The sequence below is a fragment of the Phacochoerus africanus genome, chromosome 9 (genome assembly GCF_016906955.1).
Source record: "Phacochoerus africanus isolate WHEZ1 chromosome 9, ROS_Pafr_v1, whole genome shotgun sequence".
Taxonomy (NCBI): domain Eukaryota; kingdom Metazoa; phylum Chordata; class Mammalia; order Artiodactyla; family Suidae; genus Phacochoerus; species Phacochoerus africanus.
Window position 1 is genome coordinate 3,940,910 of NC_062552.1, and position 22,511 is coordinate 3,963,420.

General features: G+C 49.0%; 1 protein-coding gene and 1 non-coding gene across 3 annotated transcripts in view; both read right to left on the reverse strand.

Moving 5' to 3' along the window:
- Window positions 1-17,638, reverse strand: part of F13A1 (coagulation factor XIII A chain) — a 151,751-nt gene extending 134,113 nt beyond the window's left edge. For both annotated transcript variants that reach the window (XM_047794523.1, XM_047794522.1), the window contains exons 1-3: window positions 17,547-17,638; window positions 15,236-15,392; window positions 1,919-2,107 (exon numbers count right to left, since the gene is read on the reverse strand). In XM_047794523.1, the coding sequence (XP_047650479.1) occupies window positions 1,919-2,107; window positions 15,236-15,374 (328 nt within the window). In that variant the 5' untranslated portion in view covers window positions 15,375-15,392; window positions 17,547-17,638. The remainder of the gene's footprint in view (window positions 1-1,918; window positions 2,108-15,235; window positions 15,393-17,546) is intronic.
- LOC125137048 (small nucleolar RNA SNORA76) lies at window positions 5,808-5,946 on the reverse strand. The gene has a single exon (XR_007137356.1). It is a non-coding gene; the product is annotated as a small nucleolar RNA SNORA76 (small nucleolar RNA).
- Window positions 17,639-22,511: the final 4,873 nt, after the last annotated feature.

A 22,511-nucleotide genomic window follows, 5' to 3' on the forward strand; every position in this document is an offset into this window, starting at 1 on the left:
GTTTTTTTCCTCACTATCCAATGCTACAGTAAATAATACCCATTTTTAAAAAACTGTATCTTAAAATTTTAAATATCCCTGGTATAGATTTCTAAGAGTGGGACTGCTGGGTCAAAGGGCAGATGTCTTTTAAATATCAATAGGGATGCCAAATCGCTTTCCTAAAAAGTTATTAAATTGCACATATATCAGCAATGAGTGCTTTTCTCTATGTTCATGGCAGGAGATATTACAGAAATGACAGTCTTTCCTAAAATTTTGCCAGCCTGATAGATACTGCTTTGATTTGTTTTCCTAGTCTGCTAGTGTATTTGAGCATGTTTTCATACGACTATAGACCACTTGGATTTTTTCTTCTGTGAATTGTCTCTTCATATATGTTACATATTTTTCAACTGCATGATTGATGATATGGAAGAGTTTTTTGATTTCTGTGTTAATATTTTATTTATGACATATTTTTGAATATGTATCCAAGTCTATCTTTTGTTCACTGATTGTGGTACTTTTTTTGTCATATGTTTGTATTTTGGTCATTTGGTCATACACACACGGTCATTTGTGGTATCACGGTGTGTATATACCAAATATACACACGCATGCACATGTATAAATCAACTATGTCATACATACAAAATACATATGTATGTGTAACAGATATTATGATATTTCTCTTCTATCACTCATTTGCTCAAACCTCTAAAATAATGCTTAAAAAAAGAAATGGTGCTAGTGGCCTATCTCTCTAATTTCTGATTATAAGGAAAATTATTAATTTTTTACCAGTTATGATACCGAGGGCTGTTGGTTTGGACTAATCTTGAGTATAACTGAAGAGCATTCTCCTACTTTTTTTTTTTTGTCTTTTGTCTTTTATTGTTGTTGTTGTTGCTATTTCTTGGGCCGCTCCCACGGCATGTGGAGGTTCCCAGGCTAGGGGTTGAATCGGAGCTGCAGCCACTGGCCTACGCCAGAGCCACAGCAACGCGGGATCCGAGCCGCGTCTGCAACCTACACCACAGCTCACGGCAACGCCGGATCGTTAACCCACTGGGCAAGGGCAGGGACCGAAGCCGCAACCTCATGGTTCCTAGTCGGATTCATTAACCACTGCGCCACGACGGGAACTCCCATTCTCCTACTTTTGTTTAAAGTCTTACAGCTGCTGAATTTAACCATATTCCTTCCAATAACCTGATGTGATCACCTGACTTCTCCACTTATTTTTATATATGGGATTATTCGGACAGCTCTCCTGATACTAAACCATCCTTGCAGGTGTTTTACTTGTTTCTTTTGTAAATTCCTAGAGACACAGTTACCAAAATTGTCTAATGTTAACACGTAGGACTTAATAAAGGGCTCCATTTGGGAAGCACTGGCCCAAACAAAGAAATGGTACTTCCCAGAACTTTTAATGGAAAATGAGCCTTCTCAACCTACAAGAGGAGCTGAGAGCACAAAGTGTTTGGTGAACTTGACTAGAAAGCCAGCCATGGGATGAGATTAGAGCAGAACAAACTCTGGGAAATGTTCACGGAGCTCATATATGAAGATTTGCAAATATTTTCACCATGAGACCATTTAAATCACGAGGGCAGAGGTGATAAGTTCAAAGTCACAACTGTAGGAAGCCAAAACCACTTCAGGAGAAAAACTGAATTAACATTTTATGCCAACTGTACTCACTTCCGTTTATACCAAATTTTTGCCTAACTTGACCCAAATTCTTGATGTTTGGCATTATATCAGACCCGAATTAGAGTATAGGGTGGTCCAGGAGCTGGATGTGCTCCCAGCTCCAGGCACTTGCCACAACGTGATTCTGGGACACGACACAACGGTGCCCGTGCCCATCCTCCATCATGACCCGTAAGAGAGGAGACTGCCCTGACCAGGGCTCGCACGTGGGACTCACCAATGACATATTCCACCCGGAAGAGGTCCCTTCTGGGGTCATAGGGACGGCTGAAGTCGATCTGGATGTGGAAGGGCTGTCCTCGGCGTACAATCAGCTTCTTGCTGTCGTATTTGTCAGTGTGGTGGTCCACCTTGTTGCTGTCCCATCGCTCCTTGAACAGGTGAACATCCGTCACATTCAGGTAGTCTGTACACAGAGAAAACAATCGGGGAAACCACTGAGTGTCTCTGGTTTAAACACAAAGCCAAAAAAAAAACAAGATCATTTTTCCTGAAGAAGCGAAGTAGAAAGGTTAATCGGATGAAACGCTGTACTTTCAAAGATTTAAAAAAAACCTCCTCTGCCTTCTGGTCTCATTTCAGACCCCATGGCCCTCACGTTGGGATAACAGAGCAGGTTTGATGAGACCTGTACCATGCGTCTAGACACAGAGAAACTAGGACTGAAGCTCAAGTCTTCACGTTCAAGTCCCATGTTGGTTTTCTTTATATCATGTGCCTCCCGTGATGGCTACATCTTCCCTATGTTGGGACAAGCAGGGGATAACCTCTCTAATGGTCTTGCCTTTAAAAAGGAAGGAATCAACTTTGATCAAGCCTCCAAGGGGCGTTCTAAGGACAAAACTGACCATCCAGCCAAAGTTTTACTTCCTTCCTTCAGGAAGGGTCAACCCTGCCCCCACCAACTTCCATACTTCTAAAAGCAGGTCTCGTCCCTCAAAGGCAGGGAACAGAGGGAACACGTGTGGGGAAAGGACACCAACTTTCCTCTGAGGTATAGGTAGGATTGTTCCCACTCTGCACAAGCAGAAACATGCCTCACACTTCCCTGACCACTAAACAGACAACCCACCTGGAAGTCAAACCTGGGTGTGATGCCGAAATCTACAGGTTTTCCCTCTGATTTTTGGAACTGAGAGTGCAAATGTCCATTATATATTTATCTGAGACATGGGAGCACGGGATAAAAGTCAGGTCTCCCCCCGCCCCACATTCCCTCTGCAAAGAATCACTGAATGCGAACGCAAGTCTAACTCTGCGCCTACACTGCGGTTGAGAAGATCTAAAGACAGATTGCTGTGTGGGCATCTGAGGTTCCGAGGGGCACCATGGAAAGAAGGCTGGGAGGGGTGCACCCTGGCTTCTTGCCTTCCCTCCCTCTCCTTGACCCTGCGGGCTGCACAGCTGTGAACTCTGTGTACACGGACAGCTGTGGCTTCACCCTGCAAGACTCACTGGCTTCCTTTGCTTTTACCTGGGAGTCCTGTTGCAGGACGCCTGGTCCCTTCTGGCCTCATTTTCTCAGAGGCCAAACGGAGGGACTGGGCTCATGAAGATACTCCTAGTTCTAAAGTCTAGGCGTCCCAGAAACATCCTTGATTCTTCAAAGTCCAGATAATCCTGAGTTAGAATCTCAGGTCTCCTAATTACAAAGGTAAGAGACATTGCCTCTCTGAAACTGAGTTTCACCACCTTTGAAATGAAGATACTGCTATCTTGAGAATTTCTACAAAGATTCAACAACCTAACAGGATCTGGCACTACGCCTGCACAGAGTGGGGCCACAGGCTTCCTCGGAGCTGGCTGACTCTGCCCTGCGATGGAGCTGTTCTATATTTTACAAGGGCTCACCTCAGTTCTGACTGCGACATTATAACAAACAGAAAGTGCCAGACGCCGTTTTATTTCTGCCTCATCTCAGAGCCTTCTATCATGCTCATTTCTCCATACCGCCCTCTCTTCTGAGCCACCTTCCTCCTAAGTTCTCTGGTCTTATTAAGGTCGCAACCCCCAGCGTTACACCAGCTTCAGAAAGAGGTGGAGAAGCACAAATGTCCCAGTGGCGAAGGACCGTCGTTTCAACTCACTTGGCCATCTTTCTCAGGGCCGTGACTTTTCAACGACGTTTTGTTTTGTCGAAACGTCTAAAAATCTAATTCCTCAGAAAAAGGTTTAATCAGCTCTCCATTCATCGGGACTCACGGGGGAATACATTGATATCACGACCTCACAGAATCTCAAAGAGCAAAGGGAATTTCTGGGCCATCTGGTAGACCAGCTCTGTACTGCATGAAACAGCCCCATGAACATCCTAATGCTTAGGCTTCCAGCTTCCGTCTGAATAGGGAATCCACTACCTTACAAAGCAAACAGCGCATCTGTAAACATCCTGCATCATCTGCAACCTCCTCACAAGATGACCTGACATCTGCTGCCCTGCACTCTTTCTAAGCGTGGATCCGGGTTCTAACGTCTGTGTGAATACAGACTACGCTCTAGTCCCTCCGTCTGGCACTCTCCAGGAATATCAAGACCCCTTCAGGGTTCCTCTGAGTAAAACATTCTCCCTATCTTCATCCCTTGTTTTTCTTTTAACGTTGCCAACTTTATATTGTGCATTTGCGTCAGCATGTTTAGTCGATAAGTTTCAAGGTGCTCTCAAATTGCATAATTTGCTTTGAGAAGGATGTTTAAAACACATTTTTTTTGTTTGTTTAAAGCTGCATTCCACATCAAACCTGGGGTAACATTTGACAACTTCCATCTATGGATAAAGCTCATTCATGGTTTTTTTTAAACAGCCCTGTGCCTGAACATGACTTTAAAGAAATTAATACAGTGACAAGATATATATTTGAACCCTTGGTTGATTAATTAAAACATTTGACTTAAATTATTGGATCATTCCAGTTCATGTTCTAATTTCTCATTGTGTAGGTGACTTTGCCTATCTGTGCACTTGTCTTGTTCACTGGTCTTATCTAATTTTTTGTGCAATAATTAAAGGCAAAGGACTAAATGCACTCTTGTGACTGCACCCTACTATTGCACGTAATCGAATAGATACGTGGGGATTTACAATCGCTTACATTGTTTCACAAAATAAATATTTCATGTCAAATACTAGGTAAGGATCGAAGCTATTTCTACTGAATCCCGTTTAGAAGACAGGAACAAAATAAATTTGGGGTATAGGGCCCCTGGGCCCTCAGCGGCCAATAGCAGCTTGTTTCTTGGGGGACCGCTGAACACATCCCGTAAAGGATCCAAAGCAGACCACATTTTGTGCTTCTAGCAGAGGCACTGCTAGCTCTTTTTGTTTTTGTTACAGTATGATGTGGGATGCCAGTTCCCAGACCAGAGACTGAACCCAGGCCGCTGCAGTTAAAAGGCTTAAACTGCTAGACCACCAGGAAATGCCACATTTTTTAAAGACCTGCTCCTGAGCTGGACTTTACACCAATTGCCTGCTCAGCCTGCCAGCTTGGGGGCTCCTCAAGGACTAAGCTCCAAAGCAGTTAGCTATTGCACTGGACCCTCTCCAGGTGCCACCTTGTTCTCAGAACGGATGGACTTTCACCAAAGCCCAGGAGACAGCTCCCCACCAAGAATCTGGATTATGAGGGATTGTGCCTTTACCTGGGTGCCTGGGCTGCGTCTTCCCCCACCCTCCCCCACCCCCCCGCTGCAAACATCAAACTCACCTTCACAAGTCTGTTACTGGGAGCTGTTGGAGCTACCTGGGGCATATCCAAGCAAGCAGGTGGCCCTAGACGGCAGTTTTTGCACATGGGCCGAGCACGTGCATCCACCTTAACCAGCTGAGTTAAGCTCAGGCAGCTCAAGACTGGCGGCCAGTCCACGACGACCTTAAACTTCAAGGCCACAACCGGAATCTCATCTCCCCTGCCTGTAGGCGCCGTCCACACCACACATCCGTGAACCTGCACATCTCGCTGACCCCCACGGAGAGGACACTTGGACTTACAGGGGAGGCACAGCAATAAGCAGAGACGGCGGCGGCAGCAGCCCTGACGTCTCCCTGAGGCATTTCAATCTTGTCACAGCGTGAGTCGTTAAACCTCACCGTCCACTGGTGGCGGGAGCAGTGCGGCTTACGGTTAAAAGTGCCGCCGCCGCCACCGCTGGGATCGTCTGTCCCGCGACGCGCAAGCGCGGGCTCTGGCGCCGCAGCCTGGGTCCCTGGCGCCACGCGCAGGCGCAGCGAGGGCTCAAAGGCGGTGCATCCACTGCCCTTTAAGAAATCACTTCCAGACCTTTAAGCCAGTACTCTATTCTGAAATATATGTATTGCATTTTACGAATTTCTCTTTTGTAGTGTTTTTCCTAGAATTAAGTACATTTCTCTGGTTATGGCTTTTCCAGGAAAGTACAATGAGACCATTGCATCTTTCAAAACAAATGGGATATTTCTAGGACTTCCGTTCAAGGTGTTTTTAGGGGTTTGAATATTCTTATTGTTGATTTACATTAAGCACCTGGTGAAGCAAAATCCTTAAAAATACATTCTGGGAAGCTCCCTTGTGGCACAGCCGGTTAAGGATCTGCCATTCCCACAACTGTGGACTGGGTTCCATCCCTGGCCCGGGGAACTTCCACCTGCTGTGGGTGCAGCCAAAAGAAGAAAAAAAAAAATCTGGTGTCACGTCTACCAGTGCTGGATTAAAACTAGTTCAGACCCTTATAAGTCACTTAAATGTTGCCAACTAGCCATTTCTGTCAATGTATCTGTTTCCTTCCTTTTAGCTTAATTTTAAGGCTTTACATGGATTCATATTAAATTTCATCTTATTGTGTTTGGCTTATTGTTTTGAATTCTTAAGACAGTTTTTAGACCTTAAACATACATTAAATCTACTCAATATCCTCCTTAACTTCCTGTTCTCCAGGAATTGCATGTGTGCTATTTTATGTTGCCATGCAAGCCATGGCTATAGATGTTGATCAGGTCACTGCCAAATAAATACAAGCTAGGTGAATGCTCAGTGGTAGACGCTAAAAAGTGAAATGGGAATGATGCTATAGGGTCACGCACACTCTGATGATGGAAGTATAGTGAGTGGGGAAGGGTCTCCGGCTGGGAGCCCCTCACCCCCCGCTGAGGGAGGATTAAGGAAACTTTCTGGGAAGTGAGGTGCAGGCAGGGCTCAGAAAGCTGAGCAAGCTATCCGGGTAGAAAGAGAGGTGAGGAAGGATGTTTCAGGGAGAGAGGAGGATGGGCGAAGGGGGAGGCAAGAGAGCGCCTTCCTTTAAAAACTGGAAGGATTGGTTGGTTGGAGTGTTGTAAGGGACCCCGTGGAAGAGCAGGCAGGAGCCGCTCACACGAGCCTTGTAGGTCCTGTTAAGGAGTCAGGACTCCAACTGTCTTGGGATCCAGGGAAGAACCTGGAATAGCAACCTGGCACGGCTAGATTGACACATACAGAAACGTGAACTGCTTCTTCTGGTGACAGAGGAAAGCAGATTGGGGGGTGGCAGTGTTGGGAGCAGAAAGGTCAGCTGGGAGCTGGTCAGGCTTCCAGGGGAGGGATGGAGAGAGTCCAGTCTGCCTGTGGGGAGTGAACGCCCTGGTCCCAGGGCGCCGCAGGATCTGCCCCAGCTCTTCCCACCCCCACCCCTGTGATGATGGGCCCTTGACAATGAGGGTACTAGCTTTGTGTCTCGACTTCCTGAGTTCTGCCTACGTGGAAAAATAAAGCTGGAGAGAGAAATTCGGGTCTTTCTTCGGTACCTAGTTCTCATTGGTTCCTCGTTCTCAAATGAAAACCCTGGCTTTCTAGTTCCACGCCCTAGTCCAGGGAGCCTGGTTAACGTCTAGTGACTCTGGTTAAGGTCAGTCCATCCTTGAGGTGGCATTGTGCAGGGCTAGTTCTGTAGGCTATAGATGGGTATTGGAAGAATAAGAGTTCCAGAGTTAAACCAGTTTGGGAAATGCTGGTTTAACCAGAGTTAGTCGGGATTCTCGCAGAACTGATGCGAGGCTGTAAGATGCTGACGTGCTCTGCAAATCTACAGGTGCAACACTTTCCAAAGTTAAAAGGTCATGGGGACGATTTTTGGTGGCGTATTTTGCATAAAATGGGAGATGCTTCACTATTTACTAATTGTGCAACCTCAGAAAAGGTATTTCATCCCCCTGAGCCTAGTTTTCTTACTTTTAGAAAGACAATGAAATACTTACCTCATAGGGTTGGTGTAACTGTTAAACAAACAGGAAAATGTATGCTGAGTCTTTCATATAGACTCTAGCACCCGGGAAATTCTTGTAATTATATATACATACATATTCTTTTTTTTTTTGTCTTTTCTAGGGCCATACCCGCAGCATATGGAGGTTCCCAGGCTAGGGGTCCAATTGGAGCTACAGCTGCCGGCCTACACCACAGCCACAGCAACACAGGATCCGAGCTGAGTCTGCCACCTACACCACCGTTCATGGCAACACCGGATCCTTAACCCACTGAGCAAGGCCAAGGATCAAACCCTCAACCTTATGGTTCCTAGTCGGATTCGTTAACCAGTGAGCCACGACTGGAACTCCTATATATTCTTATAATTGTATATTATTGTTATTACTAGGAGAAATAGAATAGCACAGGGGATGAGACAGAGCCCAGATCCCAGTTCCGACACTTAACCACCTTTGTAACTTTGGACAAGTTGCATAAACGTGTGCCTCAGTTTCCTCCTCAGCAAAATGGTGGCCCCATGGAGATTAAATGAGAAAATGCCAAATCTTCTCAACAGACCCCCATGGAGATTAAATGAGAAAATGCCAAATCTTCTCAACAGACAGGCCTGCTTTTCTTTTCCTGAATGTCTACAGGTAAATGGAGTTGTTTCCTCCTCTCTATTCCCAGAATACTTTTTTTTCTTTAAAAAAAAAGTCTATTCTCCTTAGCGACTTGGTATTCTCTGAGTATAGGTGGTTTTCTCGAGGGGTCTGTAAGCCCCTCGAGGACCAGACCGTGTCTTTCATCATCTTGTTGCTGAGCCCGGGCCAGTTGCCAAATGACATAACAAGTGCATCAGGTTTCGCTTCCAGCAAGTTTAATACCTGACACAGTGGATCAAGGAGCTGGTTGTTCCTTTTTAATTAGGCCTTCCCTTCATCCTGGGATTAACCATAGGAGTCCTTTACATGTCACTTATCAGACAATTTCATTCTCAAAATATGCCCATTTCAGGCCTGCATATATGTGTATACTGCTGACGATAACATGCTGGGTTTTATCACACAAAGCCTCCAGACCAGCACTTGTGTTTCAGATTGGAATAAAAATGCCATTTCTTCAGAGCTCACTTTGACCCCTCTAAGAAAGGATAAGCGAAAGCACTAATGAATTCCTTTGAGTGTGTAAAATTAAGCCCCATCCCAAGATCATAGTCTTACAGTTTTTCCTAAGTGGAAACAATTATATATACTAAATAAATATATAAATATGCATGTGAAGAGTGTTTTGTCTGGGCTTTTTACAAAAAAAATGGGGGGGCTGCACCCACGGCATATGAAAGTTCCTATAGGCTAGGGGTTACATCAGAGCTGCTGTCAGCCTATACCACAGCCACAGCAACGTCAGATCTGAGCCACATCTGTGGTCTACACTGCAGCTTGCAGCCACGCCGGCCCCTTAACCCCTTGAGTGAGGTCAGGGATCCAACCCACATCCTCACAGACACTGTGTCTGGTTCTTAACCCACTGAGTCAGGACAGGAACCCCAAATATTTGGTTCTTATAAAACCTGATAACCACAAGGATTTTACAGATGGTTGTCCTAAGAGACGAGCACAGTTATAAAAACATCATACTCTTTTTCTGGTCAATTTTGCTTCGTACTGCTCCTTCCGTGTAGCAGTCCCTCCGTAAACATTTATGAGGCTGGTGCATTGATTTTTCTCCTTTGTTCATTGGCTTAACAAGACATAGTGTAGATTGAAAGAGGCTTCTCATCACCCGGGCGCCATTCGCCACAAATAGGGCATGAATTTGGCTTCCCCCCGGCCAGCCTGGTTCCTGGCAGAACACAACTGCTCGTTGCCAAGCCACTGTTTTTTTGTCTTGTTTTGTTTTTTAGAGAGAGATTGTAGCTGGAAGTGTGGCAGCCTGCTCTTTCAAAGTGGCAGCTTTCAAAAAGTCTACCTAACATAATTCAGCCTAATTCCAAACACATCAGAATATAGACTGCTAAAAAAAAAAAAAAAAATCTCTTCTCATGAGTCAGCTGCCTCCCTGTCCTTCTACCCTTCCCCAGTATGAAAAAAAGTAGATATTTCCTCCTTAGGCTGTAAAAATATTCTTCAGAGAATGATGATACCTGTCACAGATGGAATCTTGAAGGAAGTTAAATGTTTATGTTCATCTCCCAGGAATTCCCTAGTGAACCGAGGCCTCCTTGCAATCGTGGGTAATATTACCAACGATACGGGTAAATTACTGTCCATGAGGAGGCAGGTCTGTTTATTGTGAAAACTGCAGGCTAAAGTTGTCTTCTCAGATTCCTTTTGGATACTCAGAATTTTGAAGGATCTTTAATTTGAATGAGTAAAAACACGTGCTTGCACAGCTTATTGTTTTGCTTTGCTTTGCTTTCTCTCCCTTCTTTCCTTTTTCTTTCCTTTTGTTCTTTGTTTTAGGGCCATACGTATGGCATGTAGAAGTTCTCAGGGCTAGGGCCTACACCATGGCCACACCAGATCCAAGCCGCATCTGTGACCTATGTTGCAGCTTTCGGCAGCACTAGATCCTTAACCCACTGAGCAAAGCCAGGGATTGAACCCACATCCTCGCAGATATTATGTCAGTTCTTAACCCTCTGAGACACAGCGGGGACTCTAAGCTTATTGTTTTTTAACCATTGCTATTAAAATGTCCCGTGCCTCAAATATACAGAGAAAGCTCAGTGGAAGCTAGAATGAGAGAAATGAGCCTAGCACCTTCTCCAGGGACTAAAATCCCTCTGGTGTCTTTCTCCTCTAGCCTGAAGTATTTCAACAGCCTCCAAATGTTTCTTCTTCTCTCCATTTTCTGCTCACTATTAGTGCAATCTTTATAAACATAATTCTGTTTGTGCCATTTTGCTATTTAGAATCTTTTGCAAGTCCCCTGTATCTGCAGGAGGAAAGATAAAGTCTTCAAGGTCCATTAGGATGTGACCCCTGCTTCCTTTTTTCAGGCTCATCTGCTCTCTCTTGTCATCACTGCTTGGCATATACTGTTCCCTCTGGCAGAAATGCCCTTCCATGCACTCGTCTGCCTAGAACACCCTTACTTATCTTCTAAGACCTAATTCAGGTGCCCTTTCATCTCAAAGCTTTTCTCACCCTCTTTCCCACTCCACGGACCCCACTGGTTCTTCCTTTTATTTGTTTGTTTCATTGTCTAAGTGGACAGTTCCTTGAGGCCAGGTCTTGGACTGATCATTTTTGTGTCCGCAGACAGAGCTTGGAGTACTTTTTGACACAATCATGTTCCCTCAAATCAAGCAAAAAAAGGATGAAGTGGTTCTGTACAGCATCATTCCCTCGTCATAGAGTGAAGGTCTTTCTTATTCTTTCAACAGCCTTGAACCCAGAGAGGCTGACTCTGCACAAAGGGGAGATGGATGACGGACTCATTTGTGAGTGGATCGAGTTCTGAGATGGAGTCGTGCAGGAGGACATAATCAGGAAGGCACGGACCCCATTAGTCCCCCAAACACCAGATGCCACCTGTGTTTATTTTCTAAACTAGATCCAGGCTTGCTTTCCAGTTTGAATTCAAATCGCATTTGACCCGTCAAATGAGTATTACAATCACTTCTGCAGACTATCACTTATTGTTTATAACGCAGGGTCAAACCGGCCCAAGAATAGAAGATTCTCTTCCAAAACGTTATGTACATCTCCTGCTAAAATGACCTTTGAGACCGGAAAGGCTGTAGAGAGATTTTTAGAAACACTAAGTGAGCATGCAGCACTGTCTATTAGAAAAAAAAATGCAAATCCAAACAAACTGAGATTTCCGCATGTTTTTCTCAGCTACATTTGCATTCGGGGGGGTGGCATTAAGCATCCCCTGAAAACACAGGAGGACGTCAAACACCGCTGCTGCGGGCGGGCTGTAGCCCCACCCCTGGGGTTCCATTCTCGCCTCACATATCTCGGTATTTTGAGATCTTTATTACATGTCATGCTGCTGCCTGGGAGGAAATTTATGCAAGTTTGTACATTTTAAAATACAGACTCGGCGCTCCCGCTGTGGCCAGTGGAAATGAATCCGACTGGTAGCCATGAGGACGTGGGTTTGATCCCTGACCTTGTGCAGTGGGTTGGGGATCTGGCATTGCCGTGAGCTGTGGTGTACGTCGCAGATGTGGCTGGATTCTGCGTTGCTGTGGTTGTGGCACAGGCCGGGAGCTGTAGCTCCAATTCAACCCCTAGCCTGGGACCTTCCATGTGCCGCAGGTGTGGCCCTAAAAAGCAATAAATAAACAAATAAAAATATATAAATAAAACATAGACTAAGAGAGTTCTTAACCAAATATTGACCGAAGTTGTGAATTAAAGGTCTTATATGCGCTCAGGATGCATTACACACATCAACCGGCCGCGGGGCGATTCAAAGGAAGAATCGGCACTCCCCCCTCAGCCTCCTCTTGCCTCTCTGCCCTTCTCAGTCCGTTTCACAAGAGCAGCTTGGCTAAAAGGGGCACTTTGGAAGAAGCATCCACAAACAAGTGAGGAGAGAGAGTCTGCCTTCGGCTCTGTTATCCTGGAGCTGATCATATTCAGCCAATCAGAGAGAGGCAGGTCCTCCACTTGTGGCCACTGAGGAAACTGCGAGAAGATGGTCCTGGAACCCAAGTGACCAGGTCTTAGCAGGGCTGACTCGGGGAGAATTTGATATATTTCATGCCCGAAAACCTGCTTTTATTTCATTTATTTATTTTGTGTGTGTCTTTTTTGCCTTTTCTAGGGCTGCTCCCACAGCATACGGAGATTCCCAGGCTAGGGGTCAAATGGGAGCTGTAGCCACTGGCCTACACCACAGCCACAGCAACTCAGGATCCGAGTCATGTCTGCGACCTACACCACAGCTCACGGCAATGGCGGATCCTTAACCCACTGAGCGAGGCCAGGGATCGAACCCGCAACCTCACGGTTCCTAGTCGGATTCGTTAAACACTGAGCCACAACGGGAACTCCCCAAAAACCTGCTCTTAGTACAATTAAACGGAGCTTTGAAATGTGAAGGATAACTGGAAGACGGACCTCCTTGATCCGATGGTCTGGTTTTTGGTTTTCTTTTCTGTTCCACTCACTCATCTGGGACTTAGGGCTCTGCTTCCTGAGTTCGCAGGTCCTATCCTCAGAGCATGTAGCACTTAGCTCATTCGTGTGAGAACTACTGAATGGATACATGTTTACAAAATCTGGAAGCTGTTAGTAATAAAAAGGTGACAATGACTCTTGGGCTGATGACTCGTTCCATTCTCAAGGGATGGCCTGTTGACTGGACCCACATGCCCATGCCAGGCCTGTAATAAGTGTCCCAGAATGTCCCTTGGATGGTGCCCATTTGCCCAGCAAATAATGACTGTTTTGCAAAATAATTCAGTTCAAAATACCTCCCCACCTCTGCTGCCAAAAATAAATAACCAGAAAACAGTACGCCCAGATTTTTTTAAAAATTGACCTACTGGCTCAAGTTCTCTGGCCATTTTCTTCCTGGCAGCATTGTGTTCCATTTTAGACATATGGGAGCTGCAGGCTGCTCATGTCCCCTTGGAATCAAGAGTCCCTTGCGTGGGTTCCTGCCTTTACAGGGGGGGAGTAATCTGCACATTCTGAGTCAATGACCAGTATCGATCACATACTCCCACAGCCACCAGTCATTTCATTCTCATGGCAACCGTGAAGGGGGTATTGCTCCCATTTCGTTGATGGGGAAACTGAGGCTCAGGGCACTTACAGAACTTGTCTGGGGTCACAGAGCGAGCAAGTGGCAGACGTGGGACAGGACCCCGGCTCTTTTGAGTCCTAGACCGAGGGACTCCGCTACACCTCACACGCTGTACTGCCTCCTATTTCTCCTGTGCCCTCTTCTCTTTCTGCCCTCTCTGCCCGCTTCTTCCAGCACTTTGGCCCCTCTCCTGGGCCCCAGAGTCTACTCTGCCAGAGAGGAATTTTGCTAGAAAATGGAATACACCAAGATAGCTTGCTTGGTAGTTTGATGTCTGCATGCTTTCTAATTCTATTTGCATTAGAAAGGAAGGAAGGAAGGGAGGGAGGGAGGGAGGGAGGAAAGAAGGGATGAAGGAAGGAGAAAAGAAGAGAAGGCGCAAAAGGAAAGGGAGGCTCCAGACTGAGCAGGGAAGACGTGAACATCAAATGCTTGCATTGGCCTCAGTTTCCTCACCTAGAGAGGATTTGGATGAATTGATTGGAAAGCTCTTTTAAATGCAGTTCTGTGGCTCCAATGGTGGCGTTTTGGAGAGCGCAGCATCTCGCAGGGAGACAGGGCTCCAAAATCCAAGTTTGCCCCTTGTTCTGCCTCCGCTACTCAACTGAAGATGCCTTTCCGCCACTTCCCTGCTTCCGGTTTGGATGGCGCCCCCTGGGTGGCCCCGGATATCTCTCTGTCCTCACAACCGGACGTCACATGGTGCAGACATGAGGCCAGCACAGTCACACCTGCCCACGACCCCTGGGCTGTTCTCTGACTCGCTCTTTGTTCGTGATCAGCACTGTCCTTTCCCTTTGCTTTCACCCACTGGGCTGTTGCAGACCAGACGGATTAACCACTCACCGCGGGGTGATGTGGGCACCCACCCCTGCAAGCGGGTGTTTACTCTGCAGTAAAAACCGGCACAGAGCCCCCTCAGGAGCAAAAGTGGGTTGGGGTGCACATGCTCCCCTCTGGATGCCATTCAAGGACGTGAGTCTGAAGGTCCCTGCCATGGCCCAAGGGAATGGTGTCTGTGTCACCAAGCCGTCGCTGCCACCTGGGCCCTGTCACAGCTGACGGGGCTGTGTGGAGGTCAGCGGCTGGCTGCTGCTCCCGGAGCAGGTCCCTTGGGATCGGCGGGGGTGAGAGCAGGGGACGCGGCTCTGGAGAGAAACAGGGCTTCATCTCCATCACTGTCAGAGCCCCGTGCCCCTTGCCAGCTCCGAGACTCGCAGCAATGCACCGGGGGAGCTGCGAGCCAGACACTCAAAACAGCCACCGTGTTTGGGAAGTGGAAACTTCCAGCTAGATAGAGAACATTCTTGCAAATAGAACAGGAGGCTGGAAGAGGCGAAACTAGCGCCCTTGTTTGCAGAGGTGACTTCTCTGAGATTACACAGCGATTGAGTGGCAGAGCGGGGACAAGAATGCCGGTCTTCGGTGCTTTTACCCCTCAAAAGAGGGTTTTTGGAAGCTTTTAAAACCAGAGACTGGCAGGGGGCCTTGGTGGAGACAGAGGGTGCTGACCAGCGCCCAGGGGGGAGGAGCAGCGGCAGAGGTGGGGGGCGCACTGCAGGTGCCTGTACCTTGAGGGTTGAATCCCCGGGGCATGAGGCCCCCCTGCAGCTCCACGGTGGGGGGGTCATTCTCTGCCGCATTGGAGGTGTTGGGGGGAAGGGCTCTCCTGCCTCCGAAGGCGGTCCCGGTCCCAGGCGTCTCAGCCATTCTCAGCTTCGCAGCTTCCTGGGGGAAGGAAAAGGAGACACAGATAAGGGGGTAGAAGCCCTTTCCGTTCAAGGGAAGGACTCAGGAAGAGAGAAACAGGCGTTCTCTGTGGGGGGCTCTTGAGCAACACGTTTTGGGTTTCGCATAAATAAACCCTGCGGTGTGGCGGGAGGGAGGAGGCTCGGGATGAAGGACCGTTTCCCAGGGATCTTGGGGAGATTTTGTGTGTGTCAAAACGTGCAGAGAGCAGAAGAAAGAGGGCTGATTTGAAGAAATGAAACATGTCAAAGATTTTGGAGAGCGGTTTTTTCCTCCCACCCCTTCACAGCAGTCTCTTGAAAGAAACATTTACTGTCATAAACATGGACCTCTGCCCATCTCATGTACACACCTTTTTCTCTTTCTTTTCTTTTTTTTCTTTCTTTCTTTCTTTTTTTTTTTTTTTTTTTTTTTTTGTCTTTTAATGGCTGCACCCATGACATATGGAGGTTCCCAGGCTGGGGGTCGAATTGGAGCTGCAGCTGCCAACCTACACCACAGCCACAGCAACGCCAGATCCTTAACCCACTGATCAAGGCCAGGGATCGAACCCATGTCCTCCAATACTGGTCACGTTCTTAACCCACGGAGCCACCAGTAGACATCTGGGGCGCACATCACTGTCAGAACAAACGTGTACCACCAGGTCCAGAGGCGTGGCCTCCTTTCAAGCGTTCATGTTTGCAAGTTAATTCAGCCAGTACTTATCGAGGGCCCGCTTCATGGCAGCCTGTGGTCCTCGCACTCAGGACACATTAGAGAATAAGACAGAAGGTGTTTGCCCTGGAGCGTTTCTGGTCTGGTGGGGGTTAAGTTTGAGCCCCACAAGATTCAGAAGTGAACCTGGTAGGGTGGCTTTGGAGCCAGGCCCACAGGGAGCAGGATGAGGGAGGTGGAGTTTGGGTAGGAGTTTGGGGGGGGGCGGAGGTGAGAGGGAGGCACGCTGCAGCATTAAATAGGGCCAGAAATAGCCCCTTCTCTAAACTTCCTCGGTCAGCAGTGCTCACAGTGCTTGCCCCAAGCCCGCCTCCCCATCCTTGGGAGGTTGCGAGGCAAACCACCAGCTTAAACCCCTTACTGTCCTGGCCTGGTTGGTACTTGTTGACCGACTGACCAAATGAAGGGAGACCTTGTTTCTGGCCCCTGTGAAACATTCCCCTTGAGCGCCTGGGTTCCCCAGTCAGGACTCCTGGTTATTTGGTGGTTTTCAAACACCAGGGCACACCCTAGGAGATGAAGAGTGGCTATTATAGAGGCTGGAGGGGTGGGGGGAGGTGGCGGGGTGCGGGGGGAGGCTGTCCCAGAAAAGCCTTGAGCAAAGACAGCACAGCTGGAGGCAAGAAGCCACTTGCTAAGGCTTTGGGTCTTGGGGGTATGAAGTCTGCGTGGGTGTCTATAAATACCTGCAGACATATTTATAATCTCTGGGAGGCTGGGGGGGGCAGGGGAGAGAGAAGGGTTAACCATAGAGAGAAGGCAGGAAAAAGCCTTCTTCTGGTGCAGAACGGCAGGGGGTGGGCAGCTGGACAGAGCTGGGGAGAGCAATGCTGGGAGAAGGAATTTTAAAGTGCAGAGCGGGGTGCTCCCCAGGTGAGAGAAGCCCTTAAGGCCGGGCTAGATGAGCGAAGAGGGGCAGAAGCCCCGCCCCCTGGCCAGGTCTGGGATGGGGGTCATGCTCAAGTTGGGGTCCCCATGAGGGTCTGGCGAGGGGGGTGCCAGAGACAGGGAGCCAAGCCGGAAGGATCAGATGGATCACAGCCTTCCAGCCAAGCAGGTGTTCCTGCCAGCTCCTCCCTCGCCCCTCTCTCCCACGTCCTACATCCTCTCTCCATAGCCTGCCCCCCCGAAGAGAGGGGGACCTGTCTTACGGGAGAGCACTCCAATTGCCCCATGCATGGCCCTTCTCAGCCAGCAGCGCCGTCTGGAAAGTCCGCAGGATCCCTGAGAGAACTCCCTGCTCAGAGCGGGTGCTGGGGAGGTAGGAAGTAACAGACGAAGGACAGAGGCGGACCCGTGGGGCTGCTGCTGATCCCTGCCCCCTGCACTCCGAGAGCCACCTGAGGCTCATCCTGGGAGCCCAGGTCCAGGGGGTGGACACAGCAGGGGAGTCAGGGCGGGAGGGAGGCTGCTTACCTGTGGTCCCTCCCCAAGGTGCCCCCGCGCAGGCTGGCTCTGTGCGACTCTGGGGAACTTCCTCAAAAGGACACAGGATACACGACCAGAAAGTTGGCTCTTAAATAACTTCCTAAGAGTCCCCCCCCCCCCCCCCCCCTTCCCCCCCCCCCCCCCCCCCCGCCGTCCCACAGCGTTTTCTCTCCTCCCCCTTCTTGACAGCTGGAGCCAGCAGCGGTTTCTAGGACTTTCTATTTACCTCTGACACCCTGCTGTTATTCTGGCAGGCGGCCCCTCCACTCAGGCCCCCGCTTCTCCCAGCTTCCCAGCCCTGCGTCTCCTCCTTACCTCCAGGTCTGCCACCCTCTCCCCACCTGGTGGCTGGGAGGGACAGCTGATGGACCTGGCAGCACCCAGCAGACCCCACGCCCTGCCCTTTGATCAGAGGGCTGGGAAGGAAGGCTCTTCCTTCCTAAGGGAATTTTTTTGCCCTCCGGGACTCCGAGGTTGGCAGAAGGGGGGCTCTGCCCTACCGCAGGCAGGTCACAGAAGGTTGTGACCATGCATAAAGCAAGAGCAACGTGTCCTTCCTGTGTAAATACAGCTGAGGGGCTCTTTTCTGGAAGCATCCACCAGAGCCTCCGCCTCCCCCCAACCACAAGGTCTCCTGCCAGAAGGGGGGCCCAGCCTGGAGGAAGACAAAGAAATATCTTTCAGGGCCACAAAAATTAGAAAATGACACTTTTTTTCCTGAAAACCATTTTGGTTTCTTCTCCAATAATTGAAAGAAAAGAACATTTTCCTTCTAAAATTCTCCATCTTTTTTTTCCCTCCAAGTCTTTGTATCTCTAAATACCCCTATTTCCCGTCATGGCTGTTTCTAAAGTTTACTGTCTTCGAATTTCTGACCTCACCCCTGGATCTAATTTCACTATATACATACATACATATGCCACCGTGTGAGAATTGTCTCAATTTTCTGCTACTAGATCTATGAACTAAGCTGCAAACTTACCCATCGTGGGAAGTTTCCCAGCCACCCACCCCCTGCCCACAGCCAGGTGCTCTGCGTCCTGTCTTCACGGCTTTGCTCTGAGGCATCTCCACTCTTTCCTCTGGACCTTTAAGCCCCCTGCCTCTAGCAGCTGCTTTCCCATCAGCATGTATGCAGCTCCGAGTCTAGTCTTTTCAGTATCTTAAAAGCCCTCCCTCAAGCCTCATCCCCCAGCTATTGCTCCTTCTCTCTCCTCCTCTTCATTGCAGGCTTCTGCCACCTGGCTTCTGCGCCCATCATTCTGCTGAAAACTGTCATTCAAGGTCACCCGTCTCTTCGCTAAATCCAGAGGACAGGACTCAGTTCCCATTTACTTAACATCTGGAAGCTTTGAATTCTGCTGCCCTCTCGTGCCTCGAAGGTCTCTCCTCTGGCCTTTGAGACATACACTCTCTGCAGTTTCCTCCATGCTCCATGCTCACAGGCACCCTTGACACTCTCAGCAACCCCCACGTGATCCGTTTCCATCCTGACACCTCCCAAGTCCAGCCATGATCTTTCCAGAGCTTCTCACTCCCCTCACTAACTGCCCACCAGCCATCTTCAGGAGCTGTCGGTCAAGGCACCGACAAGCACAGCTCAGGGGACTTATGCTGTACAGTCGGGGGGGATTACTCAGAGCATCCACCTCCTTCTAAGAACCCAGAGGCTGGTCCATGCTGGGCAGAGGGGGCCTATGCGACCAGCGCCAGGAAAATCCTGAGATCCAAGGTCTCGGATGCAGGCAGGCCACTGCTCAAGAAGGCCTTTCAAGGCGGTGGGGTTGCTGGGCTGCCCCCGCTTCTGCACGACCTCCCCTCCCCCACCTGAGGCAGAGCGACCGGGGACCAGTGATCTGAGGGCCAACAGCTCCAGGACTGGGACCTCAAGCAGCAGACCTTTCATCACGATGCCGCCAGCCTCACTCTCCCTTCCTGACTTCGCTGTGAGGCCACAACGATGGCCTGAGCCAAGTCCAGTGGGCAGGTCACTGGGGACATACAGGTCTGTCCCCAGAGTTCCCTGGCCTCACGGGCTCAGGATGGCACCTCTGAGGATATTCATAAGCCCTGGCACATCGTCTTTCTTCTCTGCAGCTGAAGGGGCCATGGTCCCAATGTCCTGTGGGGTGAACCTTGAAGAAAGCTGCAATTTACACCCCATTGTCTCAAGGGGCAGGACAAGAAAGCCTGAACACCTGCCCTAGGGGGCCTGGCTCCTGTCAGAAATGTGTAGTGGCCTTTGGGAGGGGTAGGTAAACAGGAGGTACATGGCTGGAGGGATTCCAAGTTCCCTTAATTGGACTCTTTGATTCTGAGTTTCCATTTATATGATACAGACATGGCTCTCTCTCCAGATAAACTACCATCTTTCTCCTACTTGGCAATACCCAGGAAGCAGACTATTTGCTCAGGGGATGGTTGTTCCCGCAAACTCTATGTGATTTACATGCAAAACTTCACATCCTGAACAAACAAACAGAAAACTCATCAGTCACATCTGGACCCTGCTGGTTTTTTCCAGCTGAAACAGGACGTGGATTTTGTGGGTTTATAGATGTCATCGCAGAGGGAGATGGGTGGATAGAAATAAGAAGAAGCCTTCGGAAGTGCCCAACCCTGCAACACTCCTGATGAAAGTCCATCTCTTGGGGGAGGCTTTTCCCTCTGCTGTCCTTGAGCCTTAGGAGTTGGGGGGACATGTTCCCCTCCAGAAGGAGGTGGAGATGGGGAGGGGATGGGGGGAGCTGGGAGAAAACTTCTAATCACGCTGCAGCCACAGTTGTGAGCAGCTGGGGAGGGAGTGGCCCCTCCTCCATTCACGTCTTTCTAGGACCCTCAGGGGCGCCTTTGCAACGACTGACAATGACACTGGAAGCCCCAGGAAGGGATCTCTAAAGCATCACAGCAGCCACAGCCACAATCGGGCCTGGGTTCTGAGAAAGGACTGTTTCTCCGACAGCACCTTGCTGTCTTGTTTTAGAAGAGAGGTAACACACGCGGTGACAGCTCCAGATGCAGAAGCGTCTCCTGCTTCAGCTTTCCTGGGTGGCACGGCCCTCTCTCGCCAGAGCTCGGCTGTCACCCTTAAGCTGCCTTCCCGAGGAGCGGCGGAGTGCGGGGCTGTCTCCTGCTGGCAGGGCCTCGAGGAACCCAAGTGGAGGAAATCTGTTTTCTCTTTAGGAGTGAAAAGTGGAACTAATGCGCTTGCGTGCTCACCGCGCGCATGAGTATGTCTCTAATGTTACTGTTATTTTCAACCAGGGTACAGCGCACATGACATCACATGTACCATTTTATTTTTCAATGCGTGGTCCAGGAGCGGTGAGTCTGTTGTGCAACCAATCAACAGAATTTCTTCATCTCCACAGCCACTAAAGAACTGACGTGAGTGTGTGTGTGTGTGTGTGTGTGTGTGTGTAAGGGTATTTGTGAATGTGTGTCTGGATGTGAGTGTGTACACGACTGTGTGAGTGAGTGAGTCTGAGTGTTTTGTGTGTGCCAGGATGCTTGTGAGGGTGAGCCAGTAGGCGAGGGCTTTGTCTAAGCCAGGGTGTATGTCTGGCTGTATTTGTGAGTGTGTGCCTGTCAGTGAGTGAGTGATGTGAGTGAGTGTGTTTCTCAGGGCAACGGGAGGACTACAGAACCGCCCAGAAGATGTTTCAGCCATGCTGTGGCTTCCTAGCGCCTCCAGAGTTTTGGCTGGACTTGTTTAAAGAGACTCCAAAAGGTTTTTAAATTTTAAAAGACTTTATAAAACATGAGAAACGTCAGCTAGAACTGGATCTCTGACAGATGAAGCCTTCCAAGTTTGTAGGGAGGAGATATTCTTGTAAACTGTTGATGACTTTAAGTCATCAGGAGCCGAGAGGGACACCTTCCCGGAGCTCTAAGCAGCTTCACCAGCGAAAGGTGCAGACACACGGTGAAGCCGCCTGGATTTGTTCCATTCCATTCTTTACTCTGGGGGTGCCCAGACTCCACCAGCCACAGAAGCAAATAAGAGACCCCATACCTACCTTTCTCACTTATCTCACTTTTCGGGATAAAAGGCATTCGGTGATAAAGCATAGTGAGCAAAACATAGCAATTAAAATGATGAGATAGCGGAAAAAAAAAAAAAAAAAGAAAAGGAATTCCTGGTATGGCTCAGAAGGTGAAGAACCCAACACAGTGTCCCCGAGGACATGGGTTTGATCGCTGGCCTTGCTCAGTGGGTTCATGATCTAGCATTACCGCAAGCTGCCACATAGGTTGCAGATGCAGCTCAGATCTCGCTTTGCTATGGCTGTGGCGTAGGCTGGCAGCTGCAGTTCCAATTTGACCCGCTAGCCTGGGAATTTCCATATGCTGCAGGTGTGGCCCTAAAAAGAAAAAAAAAATGGTGAGGTAGTGACACATATGAACCCAGTGATCAATAGAAGCAAAGCCTAACAGTAATTCCACAAATTTATCACAAACGTATTCATTGAAAGAATAGTAGCAATTGAAAACCTCAACAAGCAGCAGAGGACGGGGGTGGAGGGGGGTGCACTACAAACAAGGCTGGCTTCATTAAAGTTGCCACAATGCTGACGGCCTGTGTGTGCGTGTGTGCAGGTTTGCAGGCACACATGGGGGTGCATGTGTGGGCCCCAGGTCTGTAGGAGCTTTGCAGTATCCCCCAGGGTAATGTGACAGCTGAAGTTGGAATCAAGGCTTCCTCACCTGCTTCCTGTGTGACCCTGGGCCAGTTATTTAATGTCTCCTCACCTCGCCTGGGTTCCCTTGCCTGGGTTCCCTCACCTGGGTTCCCTCACCTGGGTTCCCCCGCCTGGAGAGCGGTGGTCATCACGTCTGCCTCACAGGATATGACGATGGGAGAAGAGGATACCCATAAGGCCCTGTGGGCAGCCCCTGGCCCAAAGCTAACCCTTGGCAGTGCCGGTCCTGGCTGGGGCCAGCGGAGCAACC